Source organism: Bombina bombina, chromosome 8, assembly GCF_027579735.1.
Source record: "Bombina bombina isolate aBomBom1 chromosome 8, aBomBom1.pri, whole genome shotgun sequence".
Taxonomy (NCBI): Eukaryota; Metazoa; Chordata; class Amphibia; order Anura; family Bombinatoridae; genus Bombina; species Bombina bombina.
In genome coordinates, this window is record NC_069506.1 from 27,774,327 (window position 1) to 27,800,805 (window position 26,479).

Here is a 26,479-nt window from a genome sequence, read left to right on the forward strand (position 1 = left end):
CTTGACAGTTTTATTGTGTGTTTTGGGTTAGTATGTATGGTCCATTTTTGCTGTGGCCGCATTGCCCTTTTTATTCTTATGCCATTTTTCATACCTTTTTCTGTGTTAAAAAAAAGCCTGCTGAGATTTACAGCTCCCACTCTATATTGTTCACACAGTAGGCTTAATTGCACGAAACAGCTGTCAAAAATAAAACTGCAATGTTACTGATCTATAAATCTACATTCCATAGTTCAAATATGGTGGGACCCAGTATGATGTGGAGCTTTACCAACCAGCACCTTTTTTAGGGGTAAACTAGGAGATTAAATATGAAGAGAACTACAGGAGGAGAACTAAAAGCATATTGTAGTTGTGCCCAGCAGTTAGTGTCCCTTTTATAGGTGTATGTTATGCCAGACGGAAGATATTGCAAATTAAAAGCAGTATATAAGTTTGTACAAGGTTTAAAAGAACAAACGGACCTGACAAACAGTGTGTAATAGAAACAAATAATCAGTGACAAATAAATCATTTAAATTATTGACAGTTATTTTGAGATGAGTAATTTTGTTCCAAATTCTCTACGCTGGTTTTATAATGAATAACATTAGTATTTGTCTCACATGCTCATTTTAATGCTGCTTTTTATTTCTAATGTCTCCTTTGGAAATAGGTTAATCACACCAGATTGTGAAGGTGCACTCCCTCTTATGTTATAGGTGATCAAGCCAGTCTCATGCTGGCACATGGTCAATTTAAAGGGATAAAATGATATGGAGTCTTGGTGGAACTGTGATTTATATTCTCTATTGGGGGTTAAATTGCTTATCTGGCTTGTATGGGAATGCACCTTTATTAAATTCTCTTTCTTTCTGTACTTGTGTCTGTCGTATGTTTCTAACAGCTCATCCCTTCTTTTGCTACTGCTCTGTTGCTGCTTTACTGGTGAGATCTGCAGAGTGTCATGAGGGTTTAAAATTAGTCTGGGTAAAACTTTACATGTTTGTTTATGGCATCAATGAGTCCCTGTCCCATTAATTTATTAACATTTTTACACAAATGGATGCCATGAAGTCTATTGCTATAATAAAGTGTTTTAGTTTATTTACCGTCAGTAAAATGACAGATATATTAACATCCGTAAGGCAGAGTGCCATCATAGCGCAAGAAATAACAATGCATAATGGGCAGCACTGAATGCAGAGATTAAATGTGTATTATATCCCATGTAATAAAGCTGTACATTAACCCATGTAATAAAGCTGTACAGTAACCCATGTAATAAAGCTGTACAGTAACCCATGTAATAAAGCTGTACAGTAACCCATGTAATAAAGCTGCATAGTAACCCATGTAATAAAGTTTTTATAGTAACCCATGCAATAAAGCTGTATAGTAACCCATGGAATAAAGCTGTATAGTAACCTATGCAATAAAGCTGTACAGTAACCCATGTAATAAAGCTGTACAGTAATCCATGTAATAAAGCGGTACAGTACCCCATGTAATAAAGCGGTACAGTACCCCATGTAATAAAGCTGTACAGTAACCCATGTAATAAAGCTGTACAGTAACCCATGTAATAAAGCTGTACAGTAACCCATGTAATAAAGCTGTACAGTAACCCATGTAATAAAGCTGTATAGTAACCCATGTAATAAAGCTGTACAGTAACCCATGTAATAAAGCTGTATAGTAACCCATGTAATAAATCTGTACAGTAACCCATGCAATAAAGCTCTATAGTATCCCATGAAATAAAGCTGTATAGTACCCCATGCAATAAAGCTGTATAGTAACCCATGCAATAAAGTTGTATAGTAACCCTTGCAATGAAGCTGTATAGTTACTCATGAAATAAAGCTGTACAGTAACCCATGCCAAACAGCTCTACAGTAACCCATGCCATACAGCTGTACAGTAACCCATGCCATACAGCTGTACAGTAACCCATGCCATACAGCTGTACAGTAACCCATGCCATACAGCTGTACAGTAACCCAGGCCATACAGCTGTACAGTAACCCAGGCCATACAGCTGTACAGTAACCCAGGCCATACAGCTGTACAGTAACCCAGGCCATACAGCTGTACAGTAACCCAGGCCATACAGCTCTACAGTAACCCAGGCCATACAGCTCTACAGTAACCCATGCCATACAGCTGTACAGTAACCCATGCCATACAGCTCTACAGTAACCCATGCCATACAGCTCTACAGTAACCCATGCCATACAGCTCTACAGTAACCCATGCCATACAGCTGTACAGTAACCCAGGCCATACAGCTGTACAGTAACCCAGGCCATACAGCTGTACAGTAACCCAGGCCATACAGCTGTACAGTAACCCAGGCCATACAGCTGTACAGTAACCCAGGCCATACAGCTGTACAGTAACCCAGGCCATACAGCTGTACAGTAACCCAGGCCATACAGCTCTACAGTAACCCAGGCCATACAGCTCTACAGTAACCCATGCCATACAGCTCTACAGTAACCCAGGCCATACAGCTGTACAGTAACCCAGGCCATACAGCTGTACAGTAACCCAGGCCATACAGCTCTACAGTAACCCATGCCATACAGCTCTACAGTAACCCATGCCATACAGCTGTACAGTAACCCATGCCATACAGCTGTACAGTACCCCATGCCATAAAGCTGTACAGTTACCCATGCAATAAAGCTGTACAGTTACCCATGCAATAAAGCTGTACCGTAACCCATGAAATGAAGCTGTACAGTAACCCATGCAATAAAGCTGTACAGTACCCCATGCAATAAAGCTGTACAGTACCCCATGCAATAAAGCTGTACAGTACCCCATGCAATAAAGCTGTACAGTACCCCATGCAATAAAGCTGAACAGTACCCCATGCAATAAAGCTGAACAGTACCCCATGCAATAAAGCTGAACAGTACCCCATGCAATAAAGCTGAACAGTACCCCATGCAATAAAGCTGAACAGTACCCCATGCAATAAAGCTGAACAGTACCCCATGCAATAAAGCTGAACAGTAACCCATGTCATAAAGCTGTACAGTAACCCATGTCATAAAGCTGTACAGTAACCCATGTCATAAAGCTGTACAGTAACCCATGTCATAAAGCTGAACAGTACCCCATGTCATAAAGCTGAACAGTACCCCATGTCATAAAGCTGAACAGTAACCCATGTCATAAAGCTGTACAGTAACCCGTGCAATAAAGCTGTACAGTAACCCGTGCAATAAAGCTGTACAGTAACCCGTGCAATAAAGCTGTAAAGTATCCCGTGCAATAAAGCTGTAAAGTATCCCGTGCAATAAAGCTGTAAAGTAACCCGTGCAATAAAGCTGTACAGTGACCCATGCCATACGGCTGTACAGTGACCCATGCCATACGGCTGTACAGTGACCCATGCCATACAGGTGTACAGTGACCCATGCCATACAGGTGTACAGTGACCCATGCCATACAGGTGTACAGTGACCCATGCCATACAGGTGTACAGTAACCCATGCCATAAAGCTGTACAGTGACCCATGCAATAAAGCAGTACAGTGACCCATGCCATACAGCTGTACAGTGACCCATGCCATACAGCTGTACAGTGACCCATGCCATACAGCTGTACAGTGACCCATGCCATACAGCTCTACAGTAACCCATGCCATACAGCTGTACAGTGACCCATGCCATACAGCTGTACAGTGACCCATGCCATACAGCTGTACAGTAACCCATGCCATACAGCTGTACAGTGACCCATGCCATACAGGTGTACAGTAAATATATCAAACAAACAAGAAATATAAACTGACAGTCTTGTCTGTATGGGTCCCAGAACTACTGTGTCTCTCAATAGCGCAAATACAATAGTGTCAAAATATGCTGACAAACGGCGTTTGGTTTGGTGCACTTTGATATAGTGCTTGTCAAGCTGAGCCAGGTAGGTTCATCACCTGTTAAAGTGAGTGTATGCTCAACTGGCTGTAACTGATCTGACACGTTTCGCGCATGCTCAGATGTGCTTCATCAGAGAATGAAGTGCATCTGAGAATGCACGAAATGCGTCAAATCTTCCGCAGCTGCCCTTCCACTGTGTGTGTGCAACACTTACAAGCTTGAATAAAGCACTTGTTCCTTCAGATATCCGAATTCCTCTCTAATTTCATTCCCAGCTGTATCAAACTGTTATCTTTGTGCTTCTCATAAATTGTCAGGTTTGCTGTAGAAACTTTACTTAAAAGGACATGAAACACAACATTTTTCTTCTGCGATTCAGACAGATCATACATTTTTAAACAACTTTCTAATTTACTTATGTTAACAAATTTGCTTAATTCCTTTGGTATCCTTTGTTGATGTAGCAGCAATGCACTACTCGGAGCTAGCTGAACAAACCGTGTGTCATATATGCGCAGCCACCATTTACCAGCTAACTTTCAGTAATCCATTGCTGCTCCTGAGCCCACCTAGGTATGCTTCTTCACCAAATGATACCAAGAGAATGAAGCAAATTACATAATAGAAGTAAATTGAAAAGTTGTTTAAAATTCAATACTCTGTTTGCATATTAAAGGGACATAATATTCATGTGCTAAATCACTTGAAACTGATGCAGTATAGCTCTAAAAAGCTGACAGGAAAATATCACCTGAGCATCTCTATGTAAAAAAGGAAGATATTTGACCTCACAATTTCCTCAGCTCACAAGAGTAAGTTCTGTGTAAAAAGTTATACTTCGGCTGCTGTCCAGCTGCAGGTAAAAAACATAAATAAATGAAGAAATTAATTGCAGCCAATCAGCATCAGCAGTGCTGAGGTCATGAACTCTTTTACAGTGATCTCATGAGATTTCATTTAACTCTCATGAGATTTCATAGTAAACTTCCTTAAACTAAATAGGTAAATAACATGAGTGTGAATGAGGCTCGCTCCCTTGCAAGTCCCGGGACAGTCATACTGATTTGCTGCTTAAAGTCTTTTACAGTTGGGTTGTGAATACTTAGGACATTTTGAGGTAAAATATCTTGCTTTTTTTACAGAGAGATGTTCAGGTGATATTTTCTAGTCAGCTTTATACTGGGTAGCATGGCCCTTTAAAAGAAAATATTGTGTTTCATATCCATTTAAAGGACATCAAATTGCAAAAATACACTTCTGTAATGTGTTAGTGCATTATATTATTGCATGTAACTCTGTTTAACCTCTGCAAAAGGAATAAATACATAGTTTAAAAGGCAGCTCCAGAGCAGCAATGCACTACTGGGAGCTAGCTGAACACATCTGGTGAGCTCCTGATGTATATGTGCAGCCTCTAATCACCAGCTAGCTCCGAGAAGTTCATAGATGCTCCTCTAAACACCATAGAATAGCATAATCAATACATGCACAATAAAATGACAATTCAAAAGCACTTAGTTTTAATTTCAAATGAGTAGTAGATTATTTTTTTTTGACGAATGTCAGTTACATTTTCCTTCCTAATACATAATGTGACAGCCATCAGCTAATCATAAAATGAATATATGTTTTTCCTGTAAATCTTGCACATGCTCAGTGGGTGCTGGTACCTCAGAAAGTATGCATAGAAAAGGATTGTGCACATTTAGATAATGTAAGTGAATTGGAAAGTTTAAAGTTGTGTGCTCTATCTGAATCATGACCATTTAATTTTGACTTGACGGTTCCTTTAAATAAATTAAATAAGTTCATCATTGTTTGAGCTTAGAATTGTGTAATAATTAGTTGACTTGTTTGGAATGTTATTGCCAGGTTGTCTATAGATCTCTGTGTTTTTTGGGAACATGCAAGTAGCTTGTGACACCTCATTATAGATTAACATGTTGGTGCAGAGTAAAGTCTTTTGAAGATGCATCGTTTAAATCAGGGTTCTTCAAACTTTTTTTCCCAAGACCCAGTGCCATGATACCACATACCGTCGCAACCCTATTTTTATGCTTGGTTTGACAATTTCTGATGTAATATAGAACACAATGGCTGCAATTTTTGGCAATGGGACTAAATTTTTGCATACTTTATTCCTGATTGTAGTCAAACTTGAAAGTGTTGTAAAAGTTAATAAGACACACACTCTCATACAACACACATGCGCCACACACATATACACACTCTCATACAACACACATGCGCCACACACATATACACACTCTCATACAACACACATGCGCCACACACATATACACACTCTCATACAACACACATGCGCCACACACATATACACACTCTCATACAACACACATGCGCCACACACATATACACACTCTCATACAACACACATGCGCCACACACATATACACACTCTCATACAACACACATGCGCCACACACATATACACACTCTCATACAACACACATGCGCCACACACATATACACACTCTCATACAACACACATGCGCCACACACATATACACACTCTCATACAACACACATGCGCCACACACATATACACACTCTCATACAACACACATGCGCCACACACATATACACACTCTCATACAACACACATGCGCCACACACATATATACACTCTCATACAACACATATACACCACACACATATACACACTCTCATACAACACATATACACCACACACATATACACACTCTCATACAACACACATGCGCCACACACATATACACACTCTCATACAACACATATACACCACACACATATACACACTCTCATACAACACATATACACCACACACATATACACACTCTCATACAACACATATACACCACACACATATACACACTCTCATACAACACACATGCGCCACACACATATACACACTCTCATACAACACATATACACCACACACATATACACACTCTCATACAACACACATGCGCCACACACATATACACACTCTCATACAACACACATGCGCCACACACATATACACACTCTCATACAACACACATGCGCCACACACATATACACACTCTCATACAACACATATGCGCCACACACATATACACACTCTCATACAACACATATACACCACACACATATACACTCTCATACAACACATATACACCACACACATATACACTCTCATACAACACATATACACCACACACATATACACACTCTCATACAACACACATGCGCCACACACATATACACACTCTCATACAACACATATACACCACACACATATACACTCTCATACAACACATATACACCACACACATATACACACTCTCATACAACACATATGCGCCACACACATATACACACTCTCATACAACACATATACACCACACACATATATACACTCTCATACAACACATATACACCACACACATATACACTCTCTCATACAACACATATGCGCCACACACATATACACACTCTCATACAACACATATGCGCCACACACATATATACACTCTCATACAACACATATACACCACACACATATACACACTCTCATACAACACATATACACCACACACATATACACTCTCTCATACAACACATATACACCACACACATATACACACTCTCATACAACACATATACACCACACACATATACACACTCTCATACAACACACATGCGCCACACACATATACACACTCTCATACAACACATATACACCACACACATATACACACTCTCATACAACACATATACACCACACACATATACACACTCTCATACAACACATATACACCACACACATATACACACTCTCATACAACACACATGCGCCACACACATATACACACTCTCATACAACACATATACACCACACACATATACACACTCTCATACAACACACATGCGCCACACACATATACACACTCTCATACAACACATATGCGCCACACACATATATACACTCTCATACAACACATATACACCACACACATATACACTCTCTCATACAACACATATACACCACACACATATACACACTCTCATACAACACACATGCGCCACACACATATACACACTCTCATACAACACCCATGCGCCACACACATATACACACTCTCATACAACACACATGCGCCACACACATATACACACTCTCATACAACACATATACACCACACACATATACACACTCTCATACAACACACATGCGCCACACACATATACACACTCTCATACAACACATATACACCACACACATATACACACTCTCATACAACACACATGCGCCACACACATATACACACTCTCATACAACACACATGCGCCACACACATATACACACTCTCATACAACACATATGCGCCACACACATATATACACTCTCATACAACACATATACACCACACACATATACACACTCTCATACAACACACATGCGCCACACACATATACACACTCTCATACAACACACATGCGCCACACACATATACACACTCTCATACAACACATGCGCCACACACATATATACACTCTCATACAACACATATACACCACACACATATACACTCTCTCATACAACACATATACACCACACACATATACACACTCGCATACAACACATATACACCACACACATATACACACTCTCATACAACACATATACACCACACACATATACACACTCTCATACAACACATGCGCCACACACATATACACACTCTCATACAACACATATACACCACACACATATACACACTCTCATACAACACATATACACCACACACATATACACACTCTCATACAACACATATACACCACACACATATACACACTCTCATACAACACATATACGCCACACACATATACACCACACACACACATATACACACTCTCATACAACACATATACACCACACACACATATACACACTCTCATACAACACATATACACCACACACATATACACACTCTCATACAACACACATACACCACACACATATACACACTCTCATACAACACATATACGCCATACACATATACACCACACACACACATATACACACTCTCATACAACACATATACACCACACACACATATACACACTCTCATACAACACATATACACCACACACATATACACACTCTCATACAACGCATATACACCACACACATATACACACTCTCATACAACACATATACACCACACACATATACACACTCTCATACAACACATATACACCACACACACATATACACACTCTCATACAACACATATACACCACACACACATATACACACTCTCATACAACACATATACACCACACACACATACACACTCTCATACAACACATATACACCACACACATATACACACTCTCATACAACACATATACACCACACATATACACACTCTCATACAACACATATACGCCATACACATATACACACTCTCATACAACACATATACACCACACACATATACACACTCTCATACAACACATATACACCACACACATATACACTCTCATACAACACATGCGCCACACACATATACACACTCTCATACAACACATATACACCACACATATACACACTCTCATACAACACATATACGCCATACACATATACACACTCTCGTACAACACATATACGCCATACACATATACACACTCTCATACAACACATATACGCCATACACATATACACACTCTCATACAACACATATACACCACACACATATACACTCTCATACAACACATGCGCCACACACATATACACACTCTCATACAACACATATACACCACACATATACACACTCTCATACAACACATATACGCCATACACATATACACACTCTCATACAACACATATACGCCATACACATATACACACTCTCATACAACACATATACGCCATACACATATACACACTCTCATACAACACATATACACCATACACATATACACACTCTCATACAACACATATACACCACACACATATACACACTCTCATACAACACGTATACACCACACACATATACACACTCTCATACAACACATATACACCACACATATACACACTCTCATACAACACATATACACCACACACATATACACTCTCTCATACAACACATATGCACCACATACATATACACACACTCATACAACACATGCGCCACACACATATACACACTCTCATACAACACATACGCCACACACATATACACACTCTCATACAACACATATACACCACACATATACACACTCTCATACAACACATATACACCACACACATATACACTCTCTCATACAACACATATGCACCACATACATATACACACACTCATACAACACATGCGCCACACACATATACACACTCTCATACAACACATACGCCACACACATATACACACTCTCATACAACACATATACGCCACACACATATACACACTCTCATACAACACACATACGCCACACACATATACACACTCATACAACACACATGCGCCACACACATATACACACTCTCATACAACACATATACGCCACACACATATACACTCTCTCATACAACACATGCGCCACACACATATACACACTTTCATACAACACATGCGCCACACACATACACACTCATACAACACATGCGCCACACACATACACTCTCTCATACAACACATGCGCCACACACATGCATAATCTCATACAACACACACCATACACACACGCCACACACAGTCTCATATAACACACACACACACCACACACACATACACTCTCATACAACACACACCACACACACATACACTCTCATACAACACACACGCCACATAGTCTCATATGACACACACCATACACACTCTGATACAACACATACACACCATACACACTCTCATACAACACCCAAACACCACACACAAAATCTTATCACACACCACACATGCCACACAGTCTCATAACACACACACATTCTCATACAACACACCACACCACGCACATACATACTCTCATTCAACACACATTCTCATACAACACACCACACACATACATACTCTCATTCAACACACATTCTCATACAACACACCACACACATACATACTCTCATTCAACACACATTCTCATACAACACACCACACACATACATACTCTCATTCAACACACATTCTCATACAACACACCACACACATACACACTCTCATACAACACACATTCTCATACAACACACCACACACATACATACTCTCATTCAACACACATTCTCATACAACACACCACACACATACATACTCTCATTCAACACACATTCTCATACAACACACCACACACATACATACTCTCATACAACACATACTGTACATACTCTCATACAACACACAAACGCCACACAGTCTCATATAACACACACATACATAATTACTCTCATACATCACACACCACACACATACTGTCATACATTACACACCACACACATACACATTCTCATACAACACACCACACACACACACATACAAACTCTCATACAACACACACAGTCTCATATAACACACAAACTAATTCTCATACAACACACACATACATACTCTCATACAACACAGTCTTATATAACACACATACACATTCTTATACAACACAACACACACACATACATATTCTCATACAACACAGACACCACACACATACATACTCTCATACAACACATACTGTACATACTCTCATACAACACACAAACGCCACACAGTCTCATATAACACACACATAATTACTCTCATGCATCACACACCACACACATACACATTCTCATACAACACACCACACACACATACATACAAACTCTCATACAACACACACAGTCTCATATAACACACAAACTAATTCTCATACAACACACACACACACAATCAGTCTCATACAACACACACACACACACACACACACATACACACACATACATACATACTCTCATACAACACACACACATACTACTCTCATACAACACAGTCTTATATAACACACATACACATTATCATACAACACACCACACACACATACATATTCTCATACAACACAGACACCACACACGCATACATACTGTCATACAACACACACACATTCTCATTCAGCACACATACATACTCTCATTCAGCACACATACATACTCTCATTCAGCACACATACATACTCTCATTCAGCACACATACATACTCTCATTCAGCACACATACATACTCTCATTCAGCACACATACATACTCTCATTCAGCACACATACATACTCTCATTCAGCACACATACATACTCTCATTCAGCACACATACATACTCTCATTCAGCACACATACATACTCTCATTCAGCACACATACATACTCTCATTCAGCACACATACATACTCTCATTCAGAGCACACACTCTCATACAACACACACACACTCTCATACAACACACACACACTCTCATACAACACACACACACTCTCATACAACACACACACACTCTCATACAACACACACACACACTCTCATACAACACACACACACTCTCATACAACACACACACACTCTCATACAACACACACACACTCTCATACAACACACACACACTCTCATACAACACACACACACACTCTCATACAACACACACACACACACTCTCATACAACACACACACACACTCTCATACAACACACACACACACTCTCATACAACACACACACACACACTCTCATACAACACACACACACACTCTCATACAACACACACACACTCACAACACACACACTCTCTCAACAACACACACACTCTCTCTCATACAACACACACACTCTCTCTCATACAACACACACACTCTCTCTCATACAACACACACACGCACACTCTCTCATACAACACACACACACTCTCTCATACAACACACACACTCTCTCTCATACAACACACACACTCTCTCTCATACAACACACACACTCTCTCTCATACAACACACACACACACTCTCTCATACAACACACACACACACACTCTCTCATACAACACATAGACACCATACACACTTTGCAACCCAATAAACATGGTGTTGCGACCCGTAATAGGTCCCGATCTGTTGTTTGAACAACCCTGGTCTAAATTACCATCTTACTTTATGAGAATGCAGAACATATTTCCATTGTAAATGTAATCAGCATCAAAGTATTTTACAAACTGTTTTCAAATTATTTTAAACTATAATTTCCTTTTGGAGCTTTGCAGTGTTTTGTAAATCCAGAGTAATGCAGAGATACACCCTTGGAAAATTGCTTTAGTATATTGCCGGCCTCCTTTTCTGTGACTAGTTTAACACCAGAATTCTATGAGTTTGCACTCTGCTCTAATCAATATCTCCATAGTATATCGCAAGGTTAGACAAATGGCAGTAAACTTAAAGGGATATAAAACAGTCTGTTCCATTGTTTTAATAAAAAAGCACCAAGCAGTGGATTACACTTAAAGTGAAAGTCAACTATAGCGTTTTTGAAACGCTAGGTGTGACGACCAAGGTTAACCAACCCTGCGCCAGTCACTTGTTTGGCACAGAAAGGGTTATCAGACACCTTCTACTGTCACTAATATGTCACAATCTAGCCACGTCAGGCAAGCTTATGACTTAGTTCAGTGGTTGTAAGGGTTAACAACACTCTCTAGTCTGTACTAGACGTAAAATAAATGCCCAAAACTCCCCTTTAATTCCCCCACACTAAATTAAAAACCATATAGCTCCAAGCTGCCACCACTTATGATTTATTAAAGGGAAAATCCTAAGGAAAAACCCAGACTTGCACATTAACTCTCAGAATACAATTTAGCAGAAAATAATCTAAAATATACAGTTCTAATACTCCAGTCTCTTTCAGTAACGTGGTTCAAATATTAGACAAAGGCCAAAGCTTAATAAATGAATTATTTATTATGCCAACAATTATTATGCACAATGCATTATTAATGAAAAGTTGTTACGAGTAAAATTACACACAAGCAAACAGTTTTTTAAAATAAAAAGAAGAAAATAGAAACCGTATACTGTACTAGTCTTTAGAATCTTGTGTGCCATGGAGATGGCATGAAGCAATGTGTCCTTACTCTGTAGAACAGCTTCCCTTGTAAGAATGACAATTTCAGTGTTAAAACACATACCTTTTTTCAATAGATCAGGTTGCCTGACCTCACCCCGTTTGCAGGGGCTGGCTGGGAAACCCCCTATCTTTTACAACAGTCAATAAACTTTAAGTACCTTTGGCTGACTTTAGAGAACACATTATAATTTTCTGCTAGATACATCCATTTTCATATAGACAGAAAGGCAATCTCCTATTTGCATTGTGACAAACAGTTTGATACCACATATGACGGGGTTGTCATATTTCCCTTCTAAGGTCATAAACTGTTTTAAACACACATCTTACATTGTACCAATGTCCTTTTATTGACCTGATCAGCACTGCTTATTGTCTCTGGAACCAACACTTTTATGGGCTTGCTGCCTTAATGACTATACAATAAGTTATTCAAGTGGAACTCTGAAACAATTTATAATGGGGTCTGGTTTTATCACAAAAACCAAACAACATAAACACAGGACACAGTTCTTCTTGAAAAGACAAATATTTTTTAGCTCACAGGCTAAAGATAATTAACCCCTCTGCAGCTAATTTATGAGGTATTTGTGACACTAGGGTTGACTTGAAACAAATAAAGGGCACTTTCATTCATGAAGTATAAGATACTTCATGCAGAAAGGGCCTTTATTCGTTTCAACCGTCTCGCCGTTCTTAGCTGCTACGGCAGCCTACGGACAAAATTTTGTTTTGCTAAGGGGTGACGTTTTCACCTCTTAGCCAATAGCCGTGCAGTAAATCCGTTTTGGTGCCCATGGGAGCCGAATTTACCGCACGGCTATTTGCTAAGAGGTGAAAATGTCCCCTCTTAGCAAAATATTTTTTTGCCGTGGGCTGCTGTAGCAGCTAAGAACGGTGAACAGTTGAAATGAATAAAGGCACTTTCTGCATGAAGTATCTTATACTTCATGAATGAAAGTGCCCTTTATTTGTTTCAACAGTCAACCATAGCGTTTCAAAAATGCTATGGTTGACTTTCACTTTAAAGGGACACTCAAGTCAAAATTAAACTTTCATGATACAGATAGAATAGCAATTTTAAACAAATTTCCACTTTACTTCCATTAACAAAATGTGCATAGTCTTTTAATATTTACACTGTATGAGTCACCAGCTCCTACTGAGCATGTGCAAGAATTCACAGAATATAAGTATATGCATTTGTGATTGGGTGATGGCTGTCACGTGATACAGGAGGAGTGGAAATTAAAAAAAATCGACTACTCATTTGAAGTTCAGACTGTGCTATTGCATTGTGTTTTTATCATGCAAATCTACTGTATTTACAGGTCCTTTAATAGAAATCAATGCAACATGTAATCATAATTTCAAAAGGATTTTACTTTTTTACTTCATGTCACTGCCCCACAAGGGGGCTGTGGTCTCTACAGCAAAGCAAAGGAGCAGCTATTCAGCAAAGCTAAGAGAAACCTATAATAACTAGTCAGTTTTTATTGCCCATGCTCAGTAGAGAACTTTTGTTGCAAAAAGCAGGTGACAGTAGAACTTAAGTTCTGAAATTTTAGCACCCTTATCTAGCTGCAGGCGGTGGTTACATTGAGAATATCTAAGTGCTAATTTTGCAAGAAACAAGTAAATTCTTTACAGTTTTTTTTTAACACAATCTGTTTCTTTTAATGTTAAACCCAACATTTTTATTTCATGATTTAGATAGAGCATCCAATTTTAAACAACTTTGCAATTTAATTTATTCTCTTTGTATCCTTTCTTGAAGGAGCACCAAGGCACTACTTGTAGTTAGCTGAACACAGTGAGTGAACCATTAACAAGCATATATGTGTAGCCACCAATCAGCTAGTAATACGTTGCTGCTCTTGAGCCTACCTAGGTATGTCTTTCAACAACTCAACAAAGGAAGTTTTGTTTTTTATTTAATTAAAGGAACACTGTTTCATATACATTTAAAGGGACAATGTAGTCCACTTTTTTCTCTTTGTTTCATGTTAAAGTGGTAATTTCATTATGTATTTTTTTTAAAGAAGCAGCCAGTAAGGATTCTCAGGAAGTACTAAACTAATACTGCAGTATTCGTTTCAATTGGAACATTAAATACAGTAGAATTGCATGATAAAAGTACACTGCTATAGTGCTTGTTGTGAATTTTATTTTAGTGAAATAAGATTTTATTATTAAATTAAATGTGTAAGCTGTCTGTATCTGGGCTTGCTGTGAATTTTTTAATGAGGATTAGATTTATTTATCTTACAAACTTCAAAATGTCCTTCAATCTGCCGGCCCCCTATATCATGTGACATCCATCAGCCAATCACAGAAACACATACGCTTTGAAATTTGGCAAATGCTCAGCAGCTGGTGCCTCAGAAAGTGTGCATATGACTGTCACAATATGATAATGGAAGTAAACTAAAATGTCTCTTAAAAGGCATGCTCTTTCTCAGTGATGGCGAACCAATGCACTCCAGATGTTTCAGAACTACCTTTTCCCATGCTGTTTAACTGGGCTTCAGAGTGCCTATGTAGTTCTGAAACATCTGGAGTTGCCAAGGTTCGTCATCACTTCTGAATCATGAAAGTTTGATTTAGTGTCCCTTTCAATTGAAACAACTTTTACTAAAGATGTTTTCAGGCAAAATTTCCAACAAATTCTGTTTTTTCTTATGCCTGATATACTTTCTTTCCCTTTAAGTATGCAATTTATAGAGTTTAATTGCATGAAAAGCAAGTCCAATAAATAATAAATGTGCACAGCTTTTTATGTGCTTTAAAGCCTTTATGGGTATTTTAAAGGGTTAGAATTAGAGAATTAGAAAATCCACAATTTTCAGATTTCATGTAAAGGGGGCAAAATAATCTAAGCATATTGCAAAGTTGTATTACTATACATAAGTAAACAATGTATATTAAAATTGCAAGGTGTTTACAGTCCATTTTAGTTTGGAGTCTGTGTGAATCAGATAAAAATAAATGTGGCACCTGAGGGGTAGCTAGAACGAGCGAGTCAGACTCCTTTATTTTCTGCCTACACATGTTAGGTGGAACCCCAGTAAATAGATTTTATTCTATATGAAATATAATATCTCTGCATCTTCCTGGCAGTTTAGTTTGTTCCTTGTCCATGTCAATTAATGTTCTACTCTGCATTTGACGAGTTGCATAGCTAAGATTCCATTTGTCTTGATTTCTTGTAAAACTCGTATAATACCGAAGCAACCATTCGTGGAGAGAGTTTCAGTGAACCGCCAGATTCCATTTGTCTCTGTCGCTATGTAACACTAACCTTTTTGTCTTGCTAAATATCTGAGTCTGGGAAGGTTTCCAATATTATAGTGTCCAGTTGCTTTTCCTTCAGTCAGCCTAGAAAGCACGGCTCTTATATTTGCTTCTTTATCTCTCTGTAACAAATTACCATAAAACTTACCAAGTATTTTGAATTGTTATGGATCAGGTTTATATCTTTATTAATTTAGGGTTAAAATAATTTTTGTCTTATTACTTTTATTACTAGACCTTTTCCCTTCCCGCCTTGTTTTAAAGGGACTGTCTACTCAATGTTTTTATTATTTAAAAAGATTGATAATCCCTTTATTACCCATTCCCCAGTTTTGCATAACCAACACGACTTTAGTTATGTGACGTTGTGAACCAATGTCAAAATCTATTACTGTTACTTTTTCATTTGGGTTTATCAAAACCTCTAACAAACTTTCTATAATTTATTTTAATTATTTTATACTCTTATAGCAAAGGGGTTGTTTTATATTTCTTTTTTTCATCAAATTTATATTCATGCAGTTGTTTAGATGTTGCCTTTTAAATGTACTATACAATGCAACATTTGTTTGTGAAATGCGTGAGCTGAATTATAATTACTGCCATAAAGGAATTTACCAGACCACCTGATATTTTAATGTAAGTTCCAGTGTAGGTATAATACATATAATACAAATATTTAGAATTATAGGGACATTCTAATACAAAAGTAAAATGATCTAATTCATTTCATGCTATTGTCAGTTTAAGCCAGGGCTGAATAAACCCAAGACCCAGGGAGCCGCTGGCTTCTAGAATTTTACCCCTGGCTCCTAACTTTTTGGGTTATTCAACATATATCTATATACAAATACCACTGTCTGGCTCCAAAATATTCTTAATGGCTCCAATTAACGTATTACGCTAATTGCTACGGCCAGTGTTTGATATCCAACAAATACAACTGCAACAAACTTCTTTTGTTAACATGAAAGAACATTCTTTAATATAGTTTACAAGGTGAGTAGCCTTTGTTGTAATCTGCATTGGTGCTGCTATTCATTATTTCACCAAACTGATGGCTATTGGGCAGATTAGCGTGTTATACTGGGTTGTAATGTTGTGTTTATGTTTTAGACAATGTTTGTCTTGTGTCTCCTACTGATCTCTGTATGCTCTTCCATTGGCTTTTTTCTGTCTCTGCTGCTATGATTCATTCTCCAAGGGAGGATTCAGACCTATCCAGGTAATTGACATACAAAGGTATTGCAGCATAATCTCTGTTAACTATTTTATCCTAATCTGTTGCCCTATTATAGCCTAATTTCTGACTTTAGACTGAGCTTTGGGATTATAGAGACAATTTTTTTTTTATCGGAGTCAGGAGAGGATTATGGTATATTCTGTACCGTCTCTGGCAGAAATCCCAAACTTGGTGAAACCTCTGCATACTTTTTCTCAATTCTTTAGCGCAGTCTCCATCACAATTATTTGCTTTAGGTTACAGTTCTTCATAGACGAGGAGCAGAACCTTTTGAACCACAGTGATTTGAGGGAAGAGACTGTAATGAACATGTGTAAATAATAATAATAAATAAAAAAAAAGGCTCTGAGTTGCTGCTGCTTCTTTGATTTTCAGCTATATCCACTAATTATCTAACACCTGCTGTATCCAGCTTGCTCTACTTTCTATGACCAATAGGGTCCTTCGTAGACGTGCGCAAAGTCACAAACGCATAATGAAGTTGAAATATTTTGACATTCATTCTGTAAAGGAACAAACAAAAAAGCCACATTTGTTCATGTATTTTTTCTATCTGAAAGTTAAATGTATTAAACAATAAATAAACACGTTGTATTTGGTCATTTGTTCCGTCAGTGAAGGAATGTCAGAGAAACATTTCAACTTCTTTATTAGTTTCTCAAATGAATAACATAAAATAACTTTTGCTAGTCTAGTAATTTGTAAATATAACATTTCAGATTTGATATAAAATATAAGTTGTTTATGCACAGTGCATAGAATATATTGCTAGGCATTTGATACTTATGAGGGACTGCCTGAGGTCCTAATATTGTGATTTAGTTGCTCTTTTGGGTTGGAGCTTTCCCACCTTTTTCTATTTCATCTGAATGCAATGTGGTTATACTATAGATTAATGTTGACTCTCATAGAATGTAGGTCATAAGTTGAATCCAATTCTGCAGAAATGTAAGGTCTTCTTGCATCAACCCTTTCTAGGCTATCAGAGCATCATAAACAAGCTTTGAAGTGTTGTCACAAGCTCCTTAGACTTATTGTGTGGCAGAATACCCCTTGAATTGACCAACATCGGTCCTGGGAGACAGTGTTTGGTAGTATTTCTATGAATCTATAAGTACTGGCTTAATATATGGATCTTCTCCTATTATATCCATTATATTCAAATTTTCTTTTAGATAGAATGTGATACATGAGCAACACAAATAAGAAATTGGCTTGAATACTTTTCTCCTTGACTCTATTCTTGCAATGCGCATGGAAAAGCCCAAGGCAGCTACAAGTGTTGTTAAACCTTCTTTCTTTCATTGCACAGTTTTTTCAGAGGCCACAAATACAGCCTCCCCGGGCGACAATCCAGAACAGCAGTCCTTCCATCCGACCGGGTGCTCAAACTCCAACGGCAGTGTATCAGACTAACCAGCACATCATGATGGTTAACCATCTTCCCATGTCATATGCAATGCCACAGGGTCCTCAGTACTGCATCCCCCAGGTAGTTATGCATTTCTCATTCTTAATATTTTCCATCCTCCCAATAATGGCAAAATTAAATGAGATAATACAATATAGGTATATATCGGCAAATTAGCACATTTGTAGTTTAAGCATACCTTTTTCTTTTTAGACATGTGTTACTGACATCGGCAGTTTTCCAGTGTATCTTTCCTTGGAAAATGCAAGGTGTGATTTGTGTAACCAAACCTTAGCAGTTTCCCAGAAATATGGGGGTTTTCATCAAATTTCTCTAAAGTTTGAACAAAAGTATAAAGAATTATGACATTTTACTGTTTAACACGTAGATATTGTGACGTTTATGCTAACTAAAAAAAAAAATAATTGTCACATGTGGGCTTCCTCACCCTCTGGGGAGCCATTGGAAGCTGAAGGTTGAGATAGTTTACAGGTGGCCAAGCTAGAGGAAGGGCAGAACAGCACAGGCTCCCAATACCATTTGTAAGAAGGAAGATAATTTGCTGCAAGGCTTCTGTTGAAGCTGCTGAGGATCCTAGTAAGCACGGGAATTACACTTGATTAGAGGTGTATCAAGTGAAATTGTATCTCATAATGAATTCTCACCTGTCTCATATATAACCGCTAATAAGTGTGTGAGCTGTTGCATGGTCCGCTAAAGCAGGGTTCTTCAAATTTGTTTTCCCAAGACCCAGTGTCAACATATCTTCGCGACCCTATTTTTATACTTTGTTTGAAAATATTAGTAACTAATATACAAGACAGCTGCAATTTTTGCAAAGTGACTAAATGTGTGTGTACTTTACTCCTGATTGTAGTCAAAAAGTGTTGTAAAACGTAATAACACACACTCTCATGCAACAGACACACCACACACGCACACTCATGCAACAGGCACACCACACACGCACACTCATGCAACAGGCACACCGCACACTCATGCAACAGGCACACCACACACGCACACTCATGCAACAGGCACACCACACACGCACACTCATGCAACAGGCACACCACACACGCACACTCATGCAACAGGCACACCACACACGCACACTCATGCAACAGGCACACCACACACGCACACTCATGCAACAGGCACACCACACACACACGCACTCTCATGCAACAGACACACCACACACACACGCACTCTCATGCAACAGGCACACCACACACACACTCTCATGCAACAGGCACACCACACACACACTCTCATGCAACACACACACCACACACTCTGTCATGCAACAGACACACCACACACACACCACACACTCTCTCATGCAACAGACACACACACACACACACACTCACTCTCATGCAACACACACCACACACACACCACACACTCTCATGCAACACACACACACACCACACACGCACACTCTCATGCAACACACACACCACACATACGCACACACACACTCTCATGCAATAGACACACCACACACTCTCATACAACACACACCACACACACACACCACACACACTCATGCAACACACACACCACACACTCTCTCATGCAACAGACACACCACACACACTCTCATGCACCACACACATACGCACACACACACACTCTCATGCAACAGACGCACACACACACACTCTCTCATGCAACAGACACACCACACACTCTCTCATGCAACAGACACACCACACACTCTCTCATGCAACAGACACACCACACACTCTCTCATGCAACAGACACACCACACACTCTCTCATGCAACAGACACACCACACACTCTCTCATGCAACAGACACACCACACACTCTCTCATGCAACAGACACACCACACACTCTCTCATGCAACAGACACCACACACTCTCTCATGCAACAGACACCACACACACTCTCATGCAACAGACAAACCACACACACACACTCTCATGCAACAGACACACCACACACACACACTCTCATGCAACACACACACCACACACACACTCTCATGCAACACACACACCACACATACACACTCTCATTCAACACACACACCACACATACACACTCTCATGCAACACACACACCACACACACACACACTCTCATGCAACACACACCACACACACACACACACTCTTGTGCAACACACACACCACACACACACACTCTCTCATGCAACAGACACACCACACAAACACACTCATGCAACAGACACACCACACACATACACACTCTCATGCAACAGACACACCACACACATACACACTCTCATGCAACAGACACACCACACACATACACACTCTCATGCAACACACACCACACACACACTCTCATGCAACAGACACACCACACACACACTCTTATGCAACAGACACACCACACACACACTCTTATGCAACAGACACACCACACACACACACTCTTATGCAACAGACACACCACACACACACTCTTATGCAACAGACACACCACACACACACACACACTCTTATGCAACAGACACACCACACACACACACTCTTATGCAACAGACACACCACACACACACACTCTTATGCAACAGACACACCACACACACACACTCTTATGCAACAGACACACCACACACACACACTCTTATGCAACACACACCACACACACACACTCTTATGCAACAGACACACCACACACACACACTCTTATGCAACAGACACACCACACACACACACTCTTATGCAACAGACTCATCACACACACACACACTCTTATGCAACAGACTCATCACACACACACACTCTTATGCAACAGACTCATCACACACACACACTCTTATGCAACAGACTCATCACACACACACACTCTTATGCAACAGACACACCACACACACACACTCTTATGCAACAGACACACCACACACACACACTCTTATGCAACAGACTCATCACACACACACACTCTTATGCAACAGACTCATCACACACACACACTCTTATGCAACAGACTCATCACACACACACACTCTTATGCAACAGACTCATCACACACACACACTCTTATGCAACAGACTCATCACACACATACACACTCTTATGTAACAGACACATCACACACATACACACTCTTATGTAACAGACACATCACACACATACACTCTCTCATGCAACAGACACGTCACACACATACACTCTCTCATGCAACAGACACGTCACACACATACACACTCTCATGCAACAGACACGTCACACACATACACACACTCATTGCAACAGACACGTCACACACACACACTCATGCAACAGGCACAAACACCACACACATTTTCATACTACACACACAAGCCGCAACCCAGTAAACATTGTGTTGCGACCAAGTAATGGGTCCCGACCCGTGGTTTGAAGAACCCTGCTCTAAAGGACTGTACAGACATCACTTTTTTATAATAACATTTTATTTAATTAAATATAATTGCCATTAATTTATTAGCCATATATAATTTTACCTATATTCCCTTCTTTTGAAAACCTAAAATGCATTTTCTCTTGTTAAGTGTATCCAGTCCACGGATCATCCATTACTTATGGAATATATTCTCCTTCCCAACAGGAAGTTGCAAGAGTCCACCCACAGCAAAGCTGCTATATAGCTCCTCCCCTAACTGCCATATTCAGTCATTCTCTTGCAAGCCTCAACATAGATAGGAGGTCGTGAGAGTCTGTGGTGATTTATACTTAGTTTATTCTTCAATCAAAAGTTTGTTATTTTTAAATGGCACCGGAGTGTGCTGTTTATCTCAGGCAGTATTTGGAAGAAGAATCTGCCTGCGTTTTTCTATGATCTTAGCAGACGTAACTGAGATCCATTTGCTGTTCTCACACATTCTGAGGAGTGAGGTAACTTCAGAGGGGGAATGGCGTGCAGGTTTTCCTGCAGATAAGGTATGTGCAGTAAAATATTTTTCTAGTAATGGAATTGATTAAGAAAATACTGCTGATACCGAAGTAATGTAAGTAAAGCCTTAAATGCAGCGATAGCGACTGGTATCAGGCTTATTAATAGAGATACATACTCTTATAAGAATGTGTTTTAAAACGTTTGCTGGCATGTTTAATCGTTTTTTAACGTACATTGGTGATAACACTGTAATGTTGGTATAGCCTTAAATGCAGTAAAAGCGACTGGTATCAGGCTTATTAATAGAGATACATACTCTTGTAAAAATGTGTTTTAAAACGTTTGCTGGCATGTTTAATCGTTTTTTAACATATGTTTGATGATAAAACTTATTGGGGCCTAAGTTTTTTCCACATGGCTGGCTTAAATTTTGCATAGAAACAGTTAACTGAAGCTTCCCACTGTTGTAATATGAGTGGGAGGGGCCTAATTTAGCGCTTTTTTGCGCAGTTAAAATTACAAAATGAATTATCCAGATTCCCTCAGCAGTCCCATGAATACTACAGGACATTTCTAAAGGGCTAAAAAGACTTCCAAAATCGTTTTTAGGGAAGGTAATCCACAGCTCTGCTGTGGCAGTTTTGTTGTGTCTGTTTTTAAAAAAACGTCTATGTCGTTTTTTTTCTTTTTTTTGCATTAAGGGGTTAATCATCCATTTGCAAGTGGGTGCAATGCTCTGTTACCTTATTACATGTACTGTAAAAATTTCGTTTGTTTTACTGCCTTTTTTCACTGTTTTTCAAATTTTGACAAATTTTGTTTCTCTTAAAGGCACAGTAACGTTTTATATATTTGCTTGTTAACTTGATTTAAAGTGTTTTCCAAGCTTATTAGTCTCATTATTAGTCTGTTCTAACATGTCTGACATAGAGGAAGCTCTGTGTTCATTATGTTTTAAGGCCATGGTGGAACCCCATCTTAGAATGTGTACCAGATGTACTGATTTCATGTTAAACAATAAAGATAATTTTTTGTCTTTAAAAACATTATCACCAGAGGATTCTGTCGTGGGGGTAGTTATGCCGACTAACTCTCCCCACGTGTCAGACCTTTTGACTCCCGCTTTAGGGACTCACGCTCAAATGGCGCCAAGTACATCAAGGGCACCCATAGCGTTTCTTTTACCAGGGGATTCTGTCGAGGGGAAAGTTATGCCGATTAACTCTCCCCACGTGTCAGACCCTTCGACTCCCGCTTCAGGGACTCACGCTCAAATGGCGCCAAGTACATCAAGGGCGCCCATAGCGTTTATTTTACAAGACATGGCAAAGGTGGTGAATAATACTCTGGCAGCAGTATTAGTCAGACTACCTAAAATTAAAGGAAAGCAGATAGCTCTGGGGGTAGATACAGAGCATACAGACGCTTTAAGAACCATGTATGATACTACCTCACAATATGCTTAGTCTGTGGGTGATTTTTTTTGACTCAGGGAAGATGATTTAACCTGATTCTAATATTTCTACATTTAAAATTTATGCTTGAGAACCTCCACTTGTTGCTCAGGGAGGCTTTGGCTGCTCTGAATGAATGTGTACAATCGCAGGGCCAGAGAAATTGTGTAGACTGGATAAATAATATGCAGTGCCGGTGTGTACTGATGTTTTTCCAATACCTAAAGAGGTTTACTAAAAAAAATTTTTTTTAATAAGGAATGGGATAGACCAGGTGTGCCGTTCTCTTCCCCTCCTATTTTTTAGAATAATGTTTTCTAATAGTTACCACCACGGGACTTCTGGCAGACAGTTCCTAAGGTGGAGAGAAGAGTTTCTACTCTAGCTAAGCGTACCACTACCTCTGGCGAGGACAGTTGTGCTTTTAGATCCAATGGATAAAAAATGTTTATTCAACAGGGTTTTATCCTGCAGCCCCTTGCATACATTGCTTCTGTCACTGCTGCTGCGGCGTTCTGGGTTGAGTCTCTTGATGAGGCTTTACAGTTAGCGACTCCATTGGATGAATATATTTGACAAGCTTATGCTAGCCAATTCCTTTGTTTTCTGTTGCCTTTGTTCATTTGTCTAGACTAACGGCTAAGAATTCTGTTTTTTACTATACTGGCGCGCAGAGCGCTATGGCTTATATCATGGTCAGCTGTCGTGACTTTTATAAATAAGCTACTTAACTTCCCTTCAAGGGGCAGACCCTATTCGGGCCTGGTTTGAAGGAGATTATTGCTTATATCACTGGAGGAAAAGGTCATGCCCTTCCTCAGGATAGGAATCAAGGGCCAAAAAAGGTCTAATTTTCGTGCCTTTTAAAACTTCAGGGCAGGTGTGGCATCCACTTCCTCTAAGGCAAAGCAAGAGGGAATTTTTGCTCAGTCCAAGGCGGTCTGGAGACAATTGGACCTGGAACAAAAATAAGCAGGCCAAGGAGCCTGCTGCTGCCTCTAAGGCAGCATGAAGGAACGGACCCCTATCCGGTAACGGATCATATAGGGGGCAGACTTTTATTCTTTGCCCGGGCGTGGGCAAGAGATGCCCAGGATCCCTAGGCATTGGAATTTATATCCTAGAGATATCTTCTGGATTTCAAAGATTCCCCCCCTAAAAAAGGGGAGATTTCGCCTTCACAATTATCTGCAAACCAGATAAAGAAGGAGGCAT

At 39.4% G+C, this 26,479-nt stretch overlaps 1 protein-coding gene across 1 annotated transcript in view; it reads left to right on the plus strand.

Moving 5' to 3' along the window:
- EIF4G3 (eukaryotic translation initiation factor 4 gamma 3) overlaps window positions 1-26,479 on the plus strand; it is a 477,611-nt gene that overhangs the window by 248,203 nt on the left and 202,929 nt on the right. Inside the window, 2 exon segments of the mRNA XM_053690236.1 lie at window positions 18,479-18,499; window positions 19,830-20,009. Of these exon segments, the coding sequence (XP_053546211.1) occupies window positions 18,479-18,499; window positions 19,830-20,009 (201 nt within the window).